This window comes from Perna viridis, chromosome 15, assembly GCF_037379345.1.
Source record: "Perna viridis isolate PV_CMFRI_1.1 ecotype Kerala chromosome 15, ASM3737934v1, whole genome shotgun sequence".
Lineage (NCBI taxonomy): Eukaryota > Metazoa > Mollusca > Bivalvia > Mytilida > Mytilidae > Perna > Perna viridis.
Genome location: NC_142459.1, coordinates 1,478,995 through 1,492,899, shown reverse-complemented (window position 1 = coordinate 1,492,899; position 13,905 = coordinate 1,478,995). Strand labels below are relative to the sequence as shown.

General features: G+C 31.9%; 1 protein-coding gene across 1 annotated transcript in view; it reads right to left on the bottom strand.

Moving 5' to 3' along the window:
* The window catches only part of LOC148596482 (uncharacterized), a 141,474-nt gene that overhangs the window by 111,131 nt on the left and 16,438 nt on the right, over window positions 1-13,905 (bottom strand). The window contains exons 7-13 of the mRNA XM_088563120.1: window positions 13,465-13,494; window positions 11,241-11,326; window positions 10,046-10,146; window positions 7,595-7,774; window positions 5,747-5,776; window positions 884-950; window positions 10-116 (exon numbers count right to left, since the gene is read on the bottom strand). Coding sequence (XP_088419246.1) covers window positions 10-116; window positions 884-950; window positions 5,747-5,776; window positions 7,595-7,774; window positions 10,046-10,146; window positions 11,241-11,326; window positions 13,465-13,494 — 601 coding nt within the window. The remainder of the gene's footprint in view (window positions 1-9; window positions 117-883; window positions 951-5,746; window positions 5,777-7,594; window positions 7,775-10,045; window positions 10,147-11,240; window positions 11,327-13,464; window positions 13,495-13,905) is intronic.

Sequence of the window (13,905 nt, the reverse complement as noted above, 5' to 3'; positions counted from 1 at the left end):
AATCCTTACCTTGGTTTTTTTCAGCTCCTCTTCAAAATCTTTCTTTAACCCCTCAATTTCAGCAGCATGGGCTTGTGTCAAAGATATCAACTGCTGTTCATGAAATTTCTCAATTTCTGAAGAAAAAAAAATGTAGTGTAATTGTACCGAATAGTAGGTAATTTTCGCTGGGTGATTTTTATTTTTTGGCATTTTTTGGCTGTCATTTCAATAATAAATCTTCTCCAGGTTTCAGTATTTAGTGCATCTGCCAAAATAAGAATGCAACAATATTTCCTTTAACTTTTTGCCCCAAAATCAGCAAATTTTACATCGCTTAAAAATAACCCACCATTGTTCTTGATCAAGCTGACCATTGCTCAATCTGTCAACTAGATTCCTGATGTCACAAATCATATTTGATCTGTTCATGTGAAAGAACCAAATGTTAACCAAATGAATTTAATCCAAGGACAAAGACTAATCAGGGAAAATAGACAAAAAAACAAGAAACATACAATAATCAAAACAATAGATGAACAAAGTAAACTTGGACCAGGTGCACCGGTAGGGTAAGCGTCCACAGAAACAATTGCCGACATGCTTATAAAATTTTATGTCCCAAGTAGAAGAAAGTGGAAAGGAAAACTATGACAAGGTGAACAAACCAGTTTTCATGGTGCTAATGGATACACCCCCATGACCCACGAGTTCATGATGACAACCATAAAACTTCTGTAATGATGACTTCAATCTTATGGCAACATATCCCTGTTCCAGATGCCTAATGGTAAGAAGTCAAGTATGGTACAAAAAGTCAGCGTAGTTGAAGAAAGCATTGGCATAACATATGAGTCGTAATATGAAAACTCTCTGCATTGGTAGGGTAAAATCATGTTCTTACCTCGTTTGACTTCATCTGACCTTCCCTTGCTCTTGTCAACAATCTCCTGAAGTTCTTGAATTTTCCTCTGTAATTACATGTACAATTTACGTAAGAACGAGCTAAAGTTGTTTACCATACTACCTAAAAAGGGGTAGGGTCAAAATTTGTCATATATGTAATCATGCAAAGATGTAATCAATAATAATGTAAGAATATAATATGGACTGTTAACTAACTTAGTCCAAAAAAAATATATATATCTGTTTCCTGTTTCCTGACTGGTCCAGTCTTAAACCCACTGACCTAAAATTTATGTCAAGAAAAAAGTCATTTCCATAACAAAAATTTAGGAAATTGTTCATTTCCGGTTCCCAGATTCATTTTATTCTGATCCATGTCAGCTTTTTTATGGGAACTCCTTGGAAACTTCTAAAAAAAAATAATAATAATATATGCCGCCCTACTGACCAGGATTTTTTTGGCCATGAAACAGGAAACAATTTTTTTTTTGGCCTTATTTGCCCAAGCAATTCATTTTCACAAATAATGGGGCAGGGCCTGTTTTTTGCCCAGATACCAGTATCTGCCATGGCAGGTTTTAACCTTTATCTATTAGATCTGTTTATGCTACTTATTTTCTGCCAAATGATCTGTTAAATCTAAAACATTTTGTGATTTAGTCACTATATAGAGGTCATAGTCATAGTCACTACATAGAAGTCAATAGAAATAGTCACTACATAGAGGTCAATAGAAATAGTCACTACATAGAGGTCATAGTCATAGTCACTACATAGAGGTCAATAGAAATAGTCACTACATAGAGGTCATAGTCATAGTCACTACATAGAGGTCAATAGAAATAGTCACTACATAGAGGTCATAGTCATAGTCACTACATAGAGGTCAATAGTCATAGTCACTACATAGAGGTCAATAGAAATAGTCACTACATAGAGGTCATAGTCATAGTCACTACATAGAGGTCAATAGAAAATTATTTGCAGTCAAAATTTGTAGGATATACAGAGATTCCATAAAAACCTCCGCAACTGGTTTACATCAATAATTTTTTTAGAAAATATGTCCCTCCTTTGTGCTACTCTACACATACTAAGATCTTCTTTTGAGGGTTCAGATTGAACCAAAGCCTTTTTAATGAATAAAATCAATTAAAACTATAGATAAACTAGATACAACAAAAAAATACATGGGCTATCATTTCATCCCTGATGACGTTGTTGTCTTTGTGACATATACACAATACCTATTCTCATTGTGATAAATATTCCAATTCAATATTTGGACACCATTTGACAAAAGGGCTCTTGTAATACCACTGTTCAAACATACTAAGATTATTTTGAGGATATGAAGCAAGAATCATTGTTTTTAAAAGCTGAATTTTTTTTGGTAGATTAACCTGATAAATGTCCACCTAAATGTAAGATTCTGTTTTGAATAGACAGGTGTTTTATACACAAAGGTTAAATTACAATGTGATCCTTTAGAGGACTTCATTTTTACATTTACCTGTAATTGGCTGAAGTATATAGAAATAAACATATACATAAAAAATACATATTTGAAGTTTCCTAAAAAACCAAAAACAAAAAACACATTCAAGCTTTTGTATGAAATGATACGACATATACATGCAGTAGAAGAGTGCAGATAAGTCATACAGAATTAATGAAAAATTTCTATGACTATAGACAGACAGACAACAAACTAAGCAAAAGCCATGCAGTTACCTTTGTCCTAGGTAAGCAGGAAAAATAGTCATGCAAAAGTATGAACATTGTCAAAATTACCACAAATACTCTTTTCCTGACAAAACAAAACTATGTCTAACTATGATCCCATAGTTTTGTCTTCATAGAAGGGAGAAGTCATTGAGCAAGCATTTCATTTTACTCCTGTGAGGAAAGGCATGAGGTAGAATGGGAAAATTTCCCTCAGGGAAGTATACAGCAAAAGCAGTCTAAACTGAATCTCTTCAAGACTTAAGTATCAGTCTCTATAAACATCAGACAGGAGGTGATTCATGCATGTCAAAAACCCAGTTTTATTTCTTGTTCAGAAACTGTCATAGATCACATAACCAGTCTTAGTTTTTCATCTGGGGTTTGTGCTCTTGACAAAAAATTTATATAGATTGTACATGAAATTAGCACTTAGCAAGAGTTATCTTTCTTGATTTGGTTTGATTTGGTTGATTTTAGTGAGAGATTAAAGTGTAGTTTTCTCAAATGTACAGATCTTAATACAGAAAGGACAATTGTCACATAAAAATACAGCATTCTCTGATCCATGGGTTTTTCTACACCATGATTCACCTGTACCATAGGCAGTGCCTGAAATTAATATGGACTGGTACCTAAAAAATTGCTCCATTTTGGAAGTTGTTTGGTTTACACAGGGTCAAAAGGTCAAAGTATATCAGAACTGATTTGAAGAGACTTCAGAAGAAATTAGGTTTGGACAGGTCATCATTCTTGATTCTGGGCTTTGTTACACAGGTTTCATTATGTACAGTGCGTCCACAATGACTACCAAGGATTAAAACATAAGTGTCAATAATTTGTATTTTTCTTTCCCTTTTAGGAATGGATCATAACTATTACAATGGAAAGAGTATTCGTGGTAATTTAAGATTAACTTTGAAACCATGCAAAAACTGAATAGACTCTAAGCTAAATACCTCTGATAAAGACTATGTAGGCTAAAAGCAGTTACAAAGGAAAATATATGTTAGTTTCTGGGTTGTTCCAGGGATGGCTCCAAGGGTTTTAAAAGTGGGATCCAAAAAAAAGGGGGGTTCCAGGCTATTATTTGCTCAATTGGGCTTAAATTTTTTCACAAAATTAACAAAATTTTCCAACAGAGGGTTGAGGACAAGAATTGAAATTTCTACCCCCCCCCCACCCCCCCCCCGCCCAACTCTGGACTCTGGATCTCAAATTAGTATTTCAATATTTAATATATTATGTACTCACTACATGTATATAAATTCTACCTTTAATTATGTGAAGTCTATTGAAAGTAAACATAATACTTCATTGAATAAAAGAAAATATATTCAGATTTGATTTGATTAACATCTTTTGGGTTTTGTTTTCTTTTGTTTTGTTTTGTTTTTGTTTTTTTTGTTTTTTTTCAATCAAAGCATTTAAGAAAGTTCAATGCTGTGTTAAGGGAAATTAATCTAGACAACTTAACAAATCAAAAAACTGAGCAATGCTCACTAAACTCTAAAATTCCACCAAACTCCCCATTTAATAGCAAGTACCTTTTATATTATAGTTTTTTTATTGCCCTTGAAAGATAGAAATCAACATTTTTTTCAAATAAGCAACTGATTTTCTTATAGTCCATTTCATGTGTACTAAGATTCATCATGTTGAGTTCAAATTCTAATAGAAAAAGCAAACCTAACCCTAAGCTGTGACTTACATACAAACAAACCACCAAGCACTCAAACCATATTTGCTTAAAGGACATAATTGCATTCAATTTCCTTTGGTGACCTACTAACTGTTTCCTGTTACATTTTACTCTGCTTAGGCTAAAAGGAAGTACATGATTGTTTCCTGTGCCAAATATTTCTAGGTTCAATGGTCAGGACTTTTTTTCTTCGTATTTATTCTTTTTTGTTGGATAAGTGTCATATAAAACAAATTTTAGTCAAAAGTACTCTGGAAATCAATGATTAAATTCAGGCAATTAATATACTTACAGTATTTAAATCTTTTAATTAAAAACTTTAATCGTTAATACACTTGTAGATATAACTTCTGTACTGATGAAACCGCTTCTTAGAGCAGCCATTTTGTTGATGAATGGGATGTGAGCCATTTACAGAATTTTGGAATTAACTCAGTACTAGAAACAATTTTTTTCTGAAGTTTCAATCAGAATATTTCCAAGTCAGTGGCAGGTATTTTGGTTGGTTGGGTAACAGAAAACATATCTATTTTTTTTTTTTGGCCTTATTAAACTGTGAAAATTTTCCCAAGACATGAGCACTATCTAAAAACAAATTCATAAAGCTGCTTCTGGTAATTGACATAAAGGGGTGGAGTTTGGTATTGATTTCTGGTAAACTTAATAGGGCTGAGTTTGGTATTGAGCTTCTGGGAAACTGTACTAAACAACATAAAGGGGCAGAGTTTGGTGTAAATGTTTTCAACTATTCTCCCCCCCCCTCCACCCAGTATCTCATACAGAGGTACATTTATCTGTTCTTTAAAAAAGGTTCAAATTTAAATTGATCTAAGAACTTTAATAGGTGTTTGGGGATTTTAGGATTCAGATCAGACAAATTTCAATGTTTTTCCTCAGCTCAGCAAATTGAATTTCATTATTAAGTCATTCAATAAGCTAAAACAAGTAAAGCAACAACAATAAAAAGTAAAATCTGCATTTTTGAAATAATATATTCTTGGGATCATTAAACAATAGTTGCATAAACAGAACACTTGAAGATTTTCTGGTAAACCATGGTTAGCAGAATATGTCAGTAAATTATGGTTGGGAGAATATCTATAATCAAGAATGTAAAAATTATCCAAGATTTGACAGGGAGTATTACTGAATATTGTTTTGAGAGAGAGAGAACAGGAGTTTCACATTTTGAAATCATTATTAGATTGGGTAGGAAGATTAATTTCCTCAAAAGGATGGTATTAGGAGAATTTGAATTTTAACTGGATAGAATTTGGAAACTTTATGTACAAGTCTATTGCTTATGTTGTTTTTAACAAAAATAGAGCAGTACTTATCATCAGGAAAGTATGTTTTTTTTAATTATGTTCAACAAGTAAAGGTAGGGAGAATTTAACTTTTAGCAAGCATGGGTAGGGAGAATTCATACTTTACCTTAGCAGCTAATGCTTCCAATGGATCCAGCTAGCATTAACAACAACAAAATTGTATTTATAGTTTGTAAATAGTTGTAAAATGAGGTGAATACAATTACATGCCAAGTATATCCCATTCGTTCCCTTTTTATTGAATTTGTCAAACAGGAAGTAACGGAATTTCAGCTCATAGGATGTAACAATTTGAGAGGTCATAATTTCCTGGTATTATGTTCAACTACATATTATCTCCATAATAAATTTACTGAAATTCTGTTCAGTTGTTTGAGAGTTCTTTAGATGACAACAAGAGGCTCCCAGGAGCCTGAATCACTTACATGGTTAAAAAGAGGACTGATTGAATGACAGGATGACAGACAGACTGACAGACTGACAAATCAAAAAAACATTATATTCTCCATAATTTTTTTTTAATTGTTTCAAGAAAACGAAGTAATTCACTTTCCTAAAATGAATATTTACAATTCAATAGATTTAAACTGAATACTGTGAAAGTACTTTAATTCGTTGAAACTAATTTTCGTGGATTTGGGAACAAGCACAAGTTCATGGATTCTTGAAACTGTGGTTTTGAGGTTTTCAGTATACACGTGAAATGGATTCTCCTTTACGTTGGGGCCCAAATTTCGTGGTTTGTCCTACCCATGAAAACCACGAAAAATTGTACCCATCGAACAACGATACTTTCACAGTACTTAGTAGGAAAGCATTCTTCTGGCTAAGTAAATACAGGACCAAAATTGCATGTTGTAAAAAAATAAGTAACAGACATACAGACGTACAAGGCAACTGCTGTAATAATCAGGAGTAAGAGTTAAATAACAAATTCCCCAGCCCAACATTGAAGCTCAAATGTTTAAAGAAGTTGACTTCATTAAATTTGATGATGGTTTTCTGGGTTATTGAGTGATACATATTTTTAGTTTAATTTTGATGATACTTTATAAAAAAAAAATTAAAATTTGATTAAAAAAAAAAAAAAAAAAAAACAGTGACTGTGGATAAACATGAGAAAATTCATTAATTTGCATTTTTCCATTTATCTTTATAATATCCTTAACAAAGGTTACCTAATTCTGTACAAAGTCTGATAAAAAAAAATCGAAAACTTTTTCATCCAACCTTCAAAATATGTTTTTTAGACAATAAAGAAAATGCTTAGACAATGTATTATGTCTGATCAGAACATTTTCATCAATGGGAACATTTATTAAAATCAATATGCACATAAAGTAATTTCGTTACCATTAACAACCTAAGTGTAGCTGTTACTTTTTGGATTTAATTAGTTACAACTACCGTTGAAACCCCACAGTAGCACTATTCATCTAAAATTACTAATTACTACGCCTAAAACTTTATTTTTACGAGCCTTGAATTTATATAGATACATATAAATAGAAAATAATGATAAACAAGAGAGCTCCCAGTCAATACACCCAAAAAATTAAAACCTCTAAAGGGAAGTTATAGTAACTATATGAGAAGAGGACAAACAGACAGACGGGCAGCAATTACAAAATCATTGGCAGCACCATCGTTTTTTTGCTGTTCTTATTGTTTCTTATCGAAGGCTAAGACACTAAAAAACATAAGCAATTTCCATTGACAACTATATGTCAATACTATAGCTGATTAACAGGGTAATACCAGTTTTGAATGTCTGGACAACGAAAACATCACACCCTATCAGGCTTGCAGTAAAATTTTTGGTTCCGAGTTCAAAAGTGCCATTATTCTGTATACACATCCCTTAAAAGACAGGTATATACAAACAAACCAGTCTTTCTACTGTTATTTCACCAACAAGAGGTAATTCTTAAGGGGAAGTTACTCCTATACAAACCTGTGCCTCCACAGTTTCGTCTAGTTGACGATTAGCCTGCATATCTTGTAATGTTACATTCTTAGAAAGCTCAGTTTCAGCCCTGGTAAGCTTTCGTTGTAATTCTTTCATAAACTCTTTCCTTTTCCCAAGATCTTCTTTTACAAGGGCATTTTCAATCTCTAATTCTGAGGCATTTTTCTGTTAGTATAGAAATGCATGAAGAAAAAGCAGCTATTTATAGAATTCATTAAGCCAAACTAAAGCTACACAGAAACATATAAGCTAATGAGTTAAATATTCATGTTCTTATTTTTTTCAACATACGGAGTAAGTTCAATAAGCATCCAAATTAGCCCCATAAATGAAATATTTCATTTAAGGACATAGACCTAGGTTTTAGGGACACAACTCTTTCAATCAGAGGCATGTTTGCATCATATTCAATTTCACCAAAGCATATCAAGCTTTCATTTGAAACAGAATGAAATCAATCCAAGTTACTTTGATGCTTTCATGAGATCGATATAAAAAGCTGAATACAAACATTCCAAGGATTTCTAAGGGTTTTGTCCCTTACTCTAGGTCTACTTCCTTAATTTACCTGATAAATATGTGTTTTTATAGAAAAATAATTTTGATGCACTGTATGCATGACCAAAAAAAAATATATTTATTAAAGATATAACATTGCTGATAACATGAATTAGTAAGTTAAATATAAGAAGAACAAAACAAAATTACATGCTAAAATCATCAGAAAACAGCTACTGAAAGAAAATAAAAGTAAGTATAAGATAATTCAAAACAAACAAGAAGCGAATCAATTCTAGAAAAACATGGAGTGCAGTAAAAAACAAAAGAAAAAAACAACAGTGCAACTTTGAAATAATTAGTACATGTAATTATGTAATTGGGGTGTGTGTATTACACGTACATTGTTCATATGAATGAGTTGTTGCTTCATGTGTCTTATAACAAATATTTATAATTTAAAAGCATATTTGCAATGTAAATCTTGGCTCTATTGTGACAATAAAAAAGGTGTTTCAGAGATTAAAAATAATTTGTCCCTATTTTGGTGGAAGGCTATTATCAAAATATAATTTTTTATTAATTCATGACAAGCAATTGAATAATTCATTTCACTTAAAAAAGTGATATCAATCTCAGCTGAGCCTTGGCCAATACCAGCTTTTCATAGTCAATATCTTTGCAAATCAACATCATAACAAAGACCTTTTATTTATTTTTATTTTGTTTGCTTTTTTGGTAAAACAGTATTTACAGAGTAGAATTCAGAAATAAAAAAAATCAGCAGTAGAAAACAGATAATTTGATAAAAATAAAAGTAAGAAGAACTAATATTAATTTCAAGCAGGAAATAAAGACAATTCAATAGATATGAGTAAAAAGCACATTGCAAAGAGTAGGAACCATGCAGTAAAGTTGTATGCAATGAGAAATGAAACACGGTGATTTAATGATGTATATTGATCAACTAATCATTTTATGATATCGAAATTCAATCTTGGAGCAAAAAAAAAACATTATTTCCTACTTAAAAAAATGTAATATCAACCTCAGCAAAGCTTGGCCAATACCAACTTTCAGAAGTCAATATCTCTGCATATTAATCTCATGACAAATCATTGAAATTATTATTTACTTTTATTGTATTGCCAATCATAGTTTTTGTGTACAATAAGAATAAGAATATTCTTAATCATAGTAACTTTTATAATTTTGTATTAGAATCTATATCAAGGACATGTATATATCAATAGAGTTGGGGATCCAGAAATTTGCAAAAAGGGGGAGGGGGTTCTACCACTGCCAATAAAACTTAATAGCAAGTAAAATAGTTACCCAAGGATGGAGTTGAACTTCTTTGGATAAAATTACGATTACTGATGAACTACCATATTTATTGGCAATTAAAGAAAGAGATTAAATTTAATTTCAAACATAAATTCAAACTCATTTGAAATAATAGAAAATTAAAATCTACCCGTCAATTATCCAGTTAACTACAGTCTTTGGAATTTACCAACATCCCGACAGCCATGACTGGCAAAAATGCTGGAAGGCTTGCAGAATTTAGCTAACAAGCCAATGATTACTTAATAAGTTCATCAAAATTTTTTAACTTGTGCTTGTTTTTAGAAGACCATAACCACCTCACTCTAGTAAACCAAGCACCACATTAATACCACCAAGTTTACTTGGGTGACATTCCATCAAAGGAAGACCAACTCTGTCCCTTGAAGTTAACTTTTACTTGCTGTAAATTTCATCACAGGTATGTGAATATCCATATATGGATGTGATAAATATCAGAATAATATCAATAAATATTTCAAGGTGTATCACAACATGTATGATTTATGAGCAAAACTTAAAATTTTCAAATTCAGAAGATAACACAAAATACAGTCAATATATGGGTTACCTCCCCTGACCATTTGTTACCTTGGCAACCTCAGCAGCTGTCCGATACTTCTGATTTTCCATATTTTTATTTTCTAACATCTTTAATAATTCTTGATATTTCAAATCTTTCTCTTCACAATCTAAGAACAGAAAAAAAAGGAAAAAACTAGATCACTTAAACTGGTAACATGAAAAAGTAACCAAGGGAACAAAGGTTTTAGCAGTAATCAAAAGAATGTAATCCAGGGACAAAGACCAGACATGGAAAACAGACCTACACAACAAAGAACATAAAGTAACTAAAATCATACATACAAAGTAACAAAAGCAAATGAGCAACTCGGACTCCACTAAAAATTGGGAGCATGGACCAGGTGCACTGGTAGGGTAAGCGTCCTCTGTTTTTCTAGAAACACCTGCCGAAAACAATGGAAAAGGAATGTCCAGCTTAACATTGCACTGAATCTTGGAACAAAACTTTAAAAATGGATCAGGCAGAAACAGCTGAATTTAGTTAAACACGAAGTAGATGTCCAAAAGGCTTGATATCGGATCCAATTATATTGTACCCGTACCTGATGGTTGATACCAAATATCAAGAGTCTGTGATTAGTTGTTGCTGAGAAAAGTGAGGCGAAAATCATTTCCAGGAACAAAATTCACCTTACAATATCCTTATTATCACCATGTAAAATTTAGTCAAAATTGTGAGCAAAGTTCACTCAAGGATACCCCATTCCCCTCCCAAGTTCACTCAAGGATACCCATTCCCCTTTCATGAAACAATAGGGCCAAAATGTAAAAGTCATCAAACATGAAACATGAAGTTTGATGACACTCACAATTTTGTATATTCACATATGATAAAATATGTAAATATGAATGTATTTACAAAATATGAAGTTTTTTCTGGGATGTGGATAAAATTTCTTTGCCAGAAATATGACTGGCAGTTGACAAATAAAAAAATACAAAATGTCTCAAATATCTAAAATTTGGTAAACTTTTTTTTTGTCTTTTTTCAAGCAAGTTGTCAACAGTTCAAGTCTCCAAATTCACAATTTATACTCTTAAACACTTGATGATTTAATTTCTGTTGTGTTTTTTGGCCAGTCAGAGCCTCCTTTCATGTTGAAGAGAAAAGGAAGTGCACAATAGCATCAAGTGAAAGTTTCATTGGATTCCATGGTTACCATACAGAAGGTAAATAAGAATTTGTTCTATATAGTTTTACCGTTTTGTAAATTATGAAGTTTCTCCGACAACGATGCCATATCTTCTCTAGCTTTCTCCAAAGCTTTCTCTAGCTTTTTCTTTCCTCTGTGAAAATTGAAAAAAAAATTAAAATCAGATGATAAAATTTTGATGAATAATCAAATTATTGCACAAAGGTTATCAAAAGACTTTCTCAACAATATGTACATTTGTTTATTTTAAAATAAATGCGTGCATTGAAAATTTGATAAAAATGTGTAAATGCGGATTTGTAAAACCAACCTTAAATATGTTAATTTATTGAAAGCAACAATTACTAAGAAATGTAGTCTGCGGAAACTTTTAGTGAATTATAAGAATAAGGTAAAAATTGTTAAAACTGGGTGTAACCTACTTGTAAAGCATTCAAAATACTTCCTGAAACTTGCTAACATCTTTAATCTATTCAGAGCAGAAAAATTTAATTTCATAGTTTAAGAATGGTTCTAACCTAAAACACATCACATAACACGACTGGCATAAAAACATTGTTTTAGGGGCAAACTTTATACATGTAATCTCTATATCATAAATTAGGGTTAAGTTTCACACACAAAATGGATATAAAGCACATCCTAAAAAATATCAAAATCATCAAAGGGAGGTAAATCTTGTAACACCTGCCACCAACCAAACCACTCACTTTTACATACACACTTACACCTACAAATATAGTTCCAATCTTATTCCCTGAAAAAGTTTAAATGATATCTGCTATTTTGAACTGTAAAACATACAATTGTGAATCAATACTCAATTCTATTTTCTACCCAGATCTGTGCAAAAACTATATATTAAAAATTCTTACACCACAATTCATGTTTGTGCAAAAAACTTAAGAATCCAAGCAGTAATCTTACACCAAATTGGCATTCACCAATTAAATATTCATAAATCTTTCCAACACTTGCCACACCAAATTATTAAGAAAATTGTCAATTAGGCCATTATTAAAAAATTCCTAGACTCTCAACCAACATTTTTCAAAATTAGGAGGGCAAGCAATTTTTATTTTTTATTTTTTATCAATTTAAGTGAAAAATTGCTGTAAATTTGAAAGATTTTGACCAAACAGGGGAAAAAAATAATATAAAATTTTTGGGGAGGTTGAAAAACTTGGGTAGTGAAGGGATGAAAATCTAGGATATTTTTTAATTCTACATTATATAAAATTACTTATACTAAAGAGTGGACTGTAAGATTTCATTTTCAACTAGGATATTACTAGAATATTATTTTATTAGTCTTGACCAATTTTCAAACAAATGTCCATTAACATCACATTGTAAAAAGGCATCAATGAAAGGAAATTTAAAACCAAATGATCAATATTTTTTATACTTTGGTCTAAAATCAACAGGAGACTGGTCCTTATTTTCAAGGCCAAAACAAATAATACGCTTGTTTCCTGCTACTGGACCTATCCTAATTTTCATAGTTTTCCTTTCCTCAAATTTTCTACCCCGCACTTGACTTTTTATGAGCAATTCGGCAGGTGTTTCTAGAAAAGCAGAGGACGCTTACCCTACCGGTGCACCTGGTCCATGCTCCCAGTTTTTAGTGGAGTCCGAGTTGCTCATTTGCTTTTGTTACTTTGTATGTATGATTTTAGTTACTTTATGTCCTTTGTTGTGTATGTCTGTTTTCAATGTCTGGTCTTTGTCCCTGGATTACATTCTTTTGATTACCGCTATAACTTTGGTTCCCTTGATTACTCTTTCAACCTGATCTTAATTTTTTATTGGGATAAAATACTTCCTTAACACCAACCAAAACCAAAACACAAGGAATTGTTACCAGATATTTGTCCATCTTCGTCTAATAATAGTCACAAAATCTAAATAGACCATAAGAATGCCTGTGTGTCGAATAAGTGTTCATTATATACATATAGATAGCAGTGATTTATCGTATGTTCTCAGTGCAAAAATTTTCTATAATTCACACTCACACTTTCTCCTGCCAAAACATCACAAAACCTCATAACTCAAATATCAATCCGTCATGTGCTCTATTTTTTTTAGGCTGGTAGCAGGAAACAAGGTTATTACTTGTCTTGGCCTTACAAAGTTTTTAAAGAGGGGAGGTGTTGTAGGCCAAGAAAATCATTCAACCTCAATTTGATGTGGCTCTAAATACATATAGTGATATTTAACCATCTATACCCACAACTCTACCAAATTAATCTGATAAAATTCACATACGCTTTAAAGGTCACCAATGGCATTTGGACACTGAAATCAAAGGTCAAAGTTCAAAGGTAAAATGGGGCAATAAATTTCTTCCATATCTATTTGTACACATTTAAGAAGGAAATAATAAAGATACAATGGTGTGTAATGAAAAAAAGAGCTGGGCTATAGGGTAAATCTAGTTTTTTTTACCCAGTAGAAAAATATTTACAAACAAGGGCCAAGAAGGTCAAAAATAAAAGACTTAAGTCCAATTTTGAAATCAGGGTATGGGCCAAGAGTAATATAGCACACACAAAGAAATCCCTTTAACCACTGGCTTTTTCTCAAAATTTTCAAATTTAATTGAGGAAGGAGTTGAGGAAACCTTTCTCAATTTTATCAGGCACTGGGTCTATAACAACATAACTATCAATGAAGGACTGTACCTAACCTCCTTTACATTTGATAAGC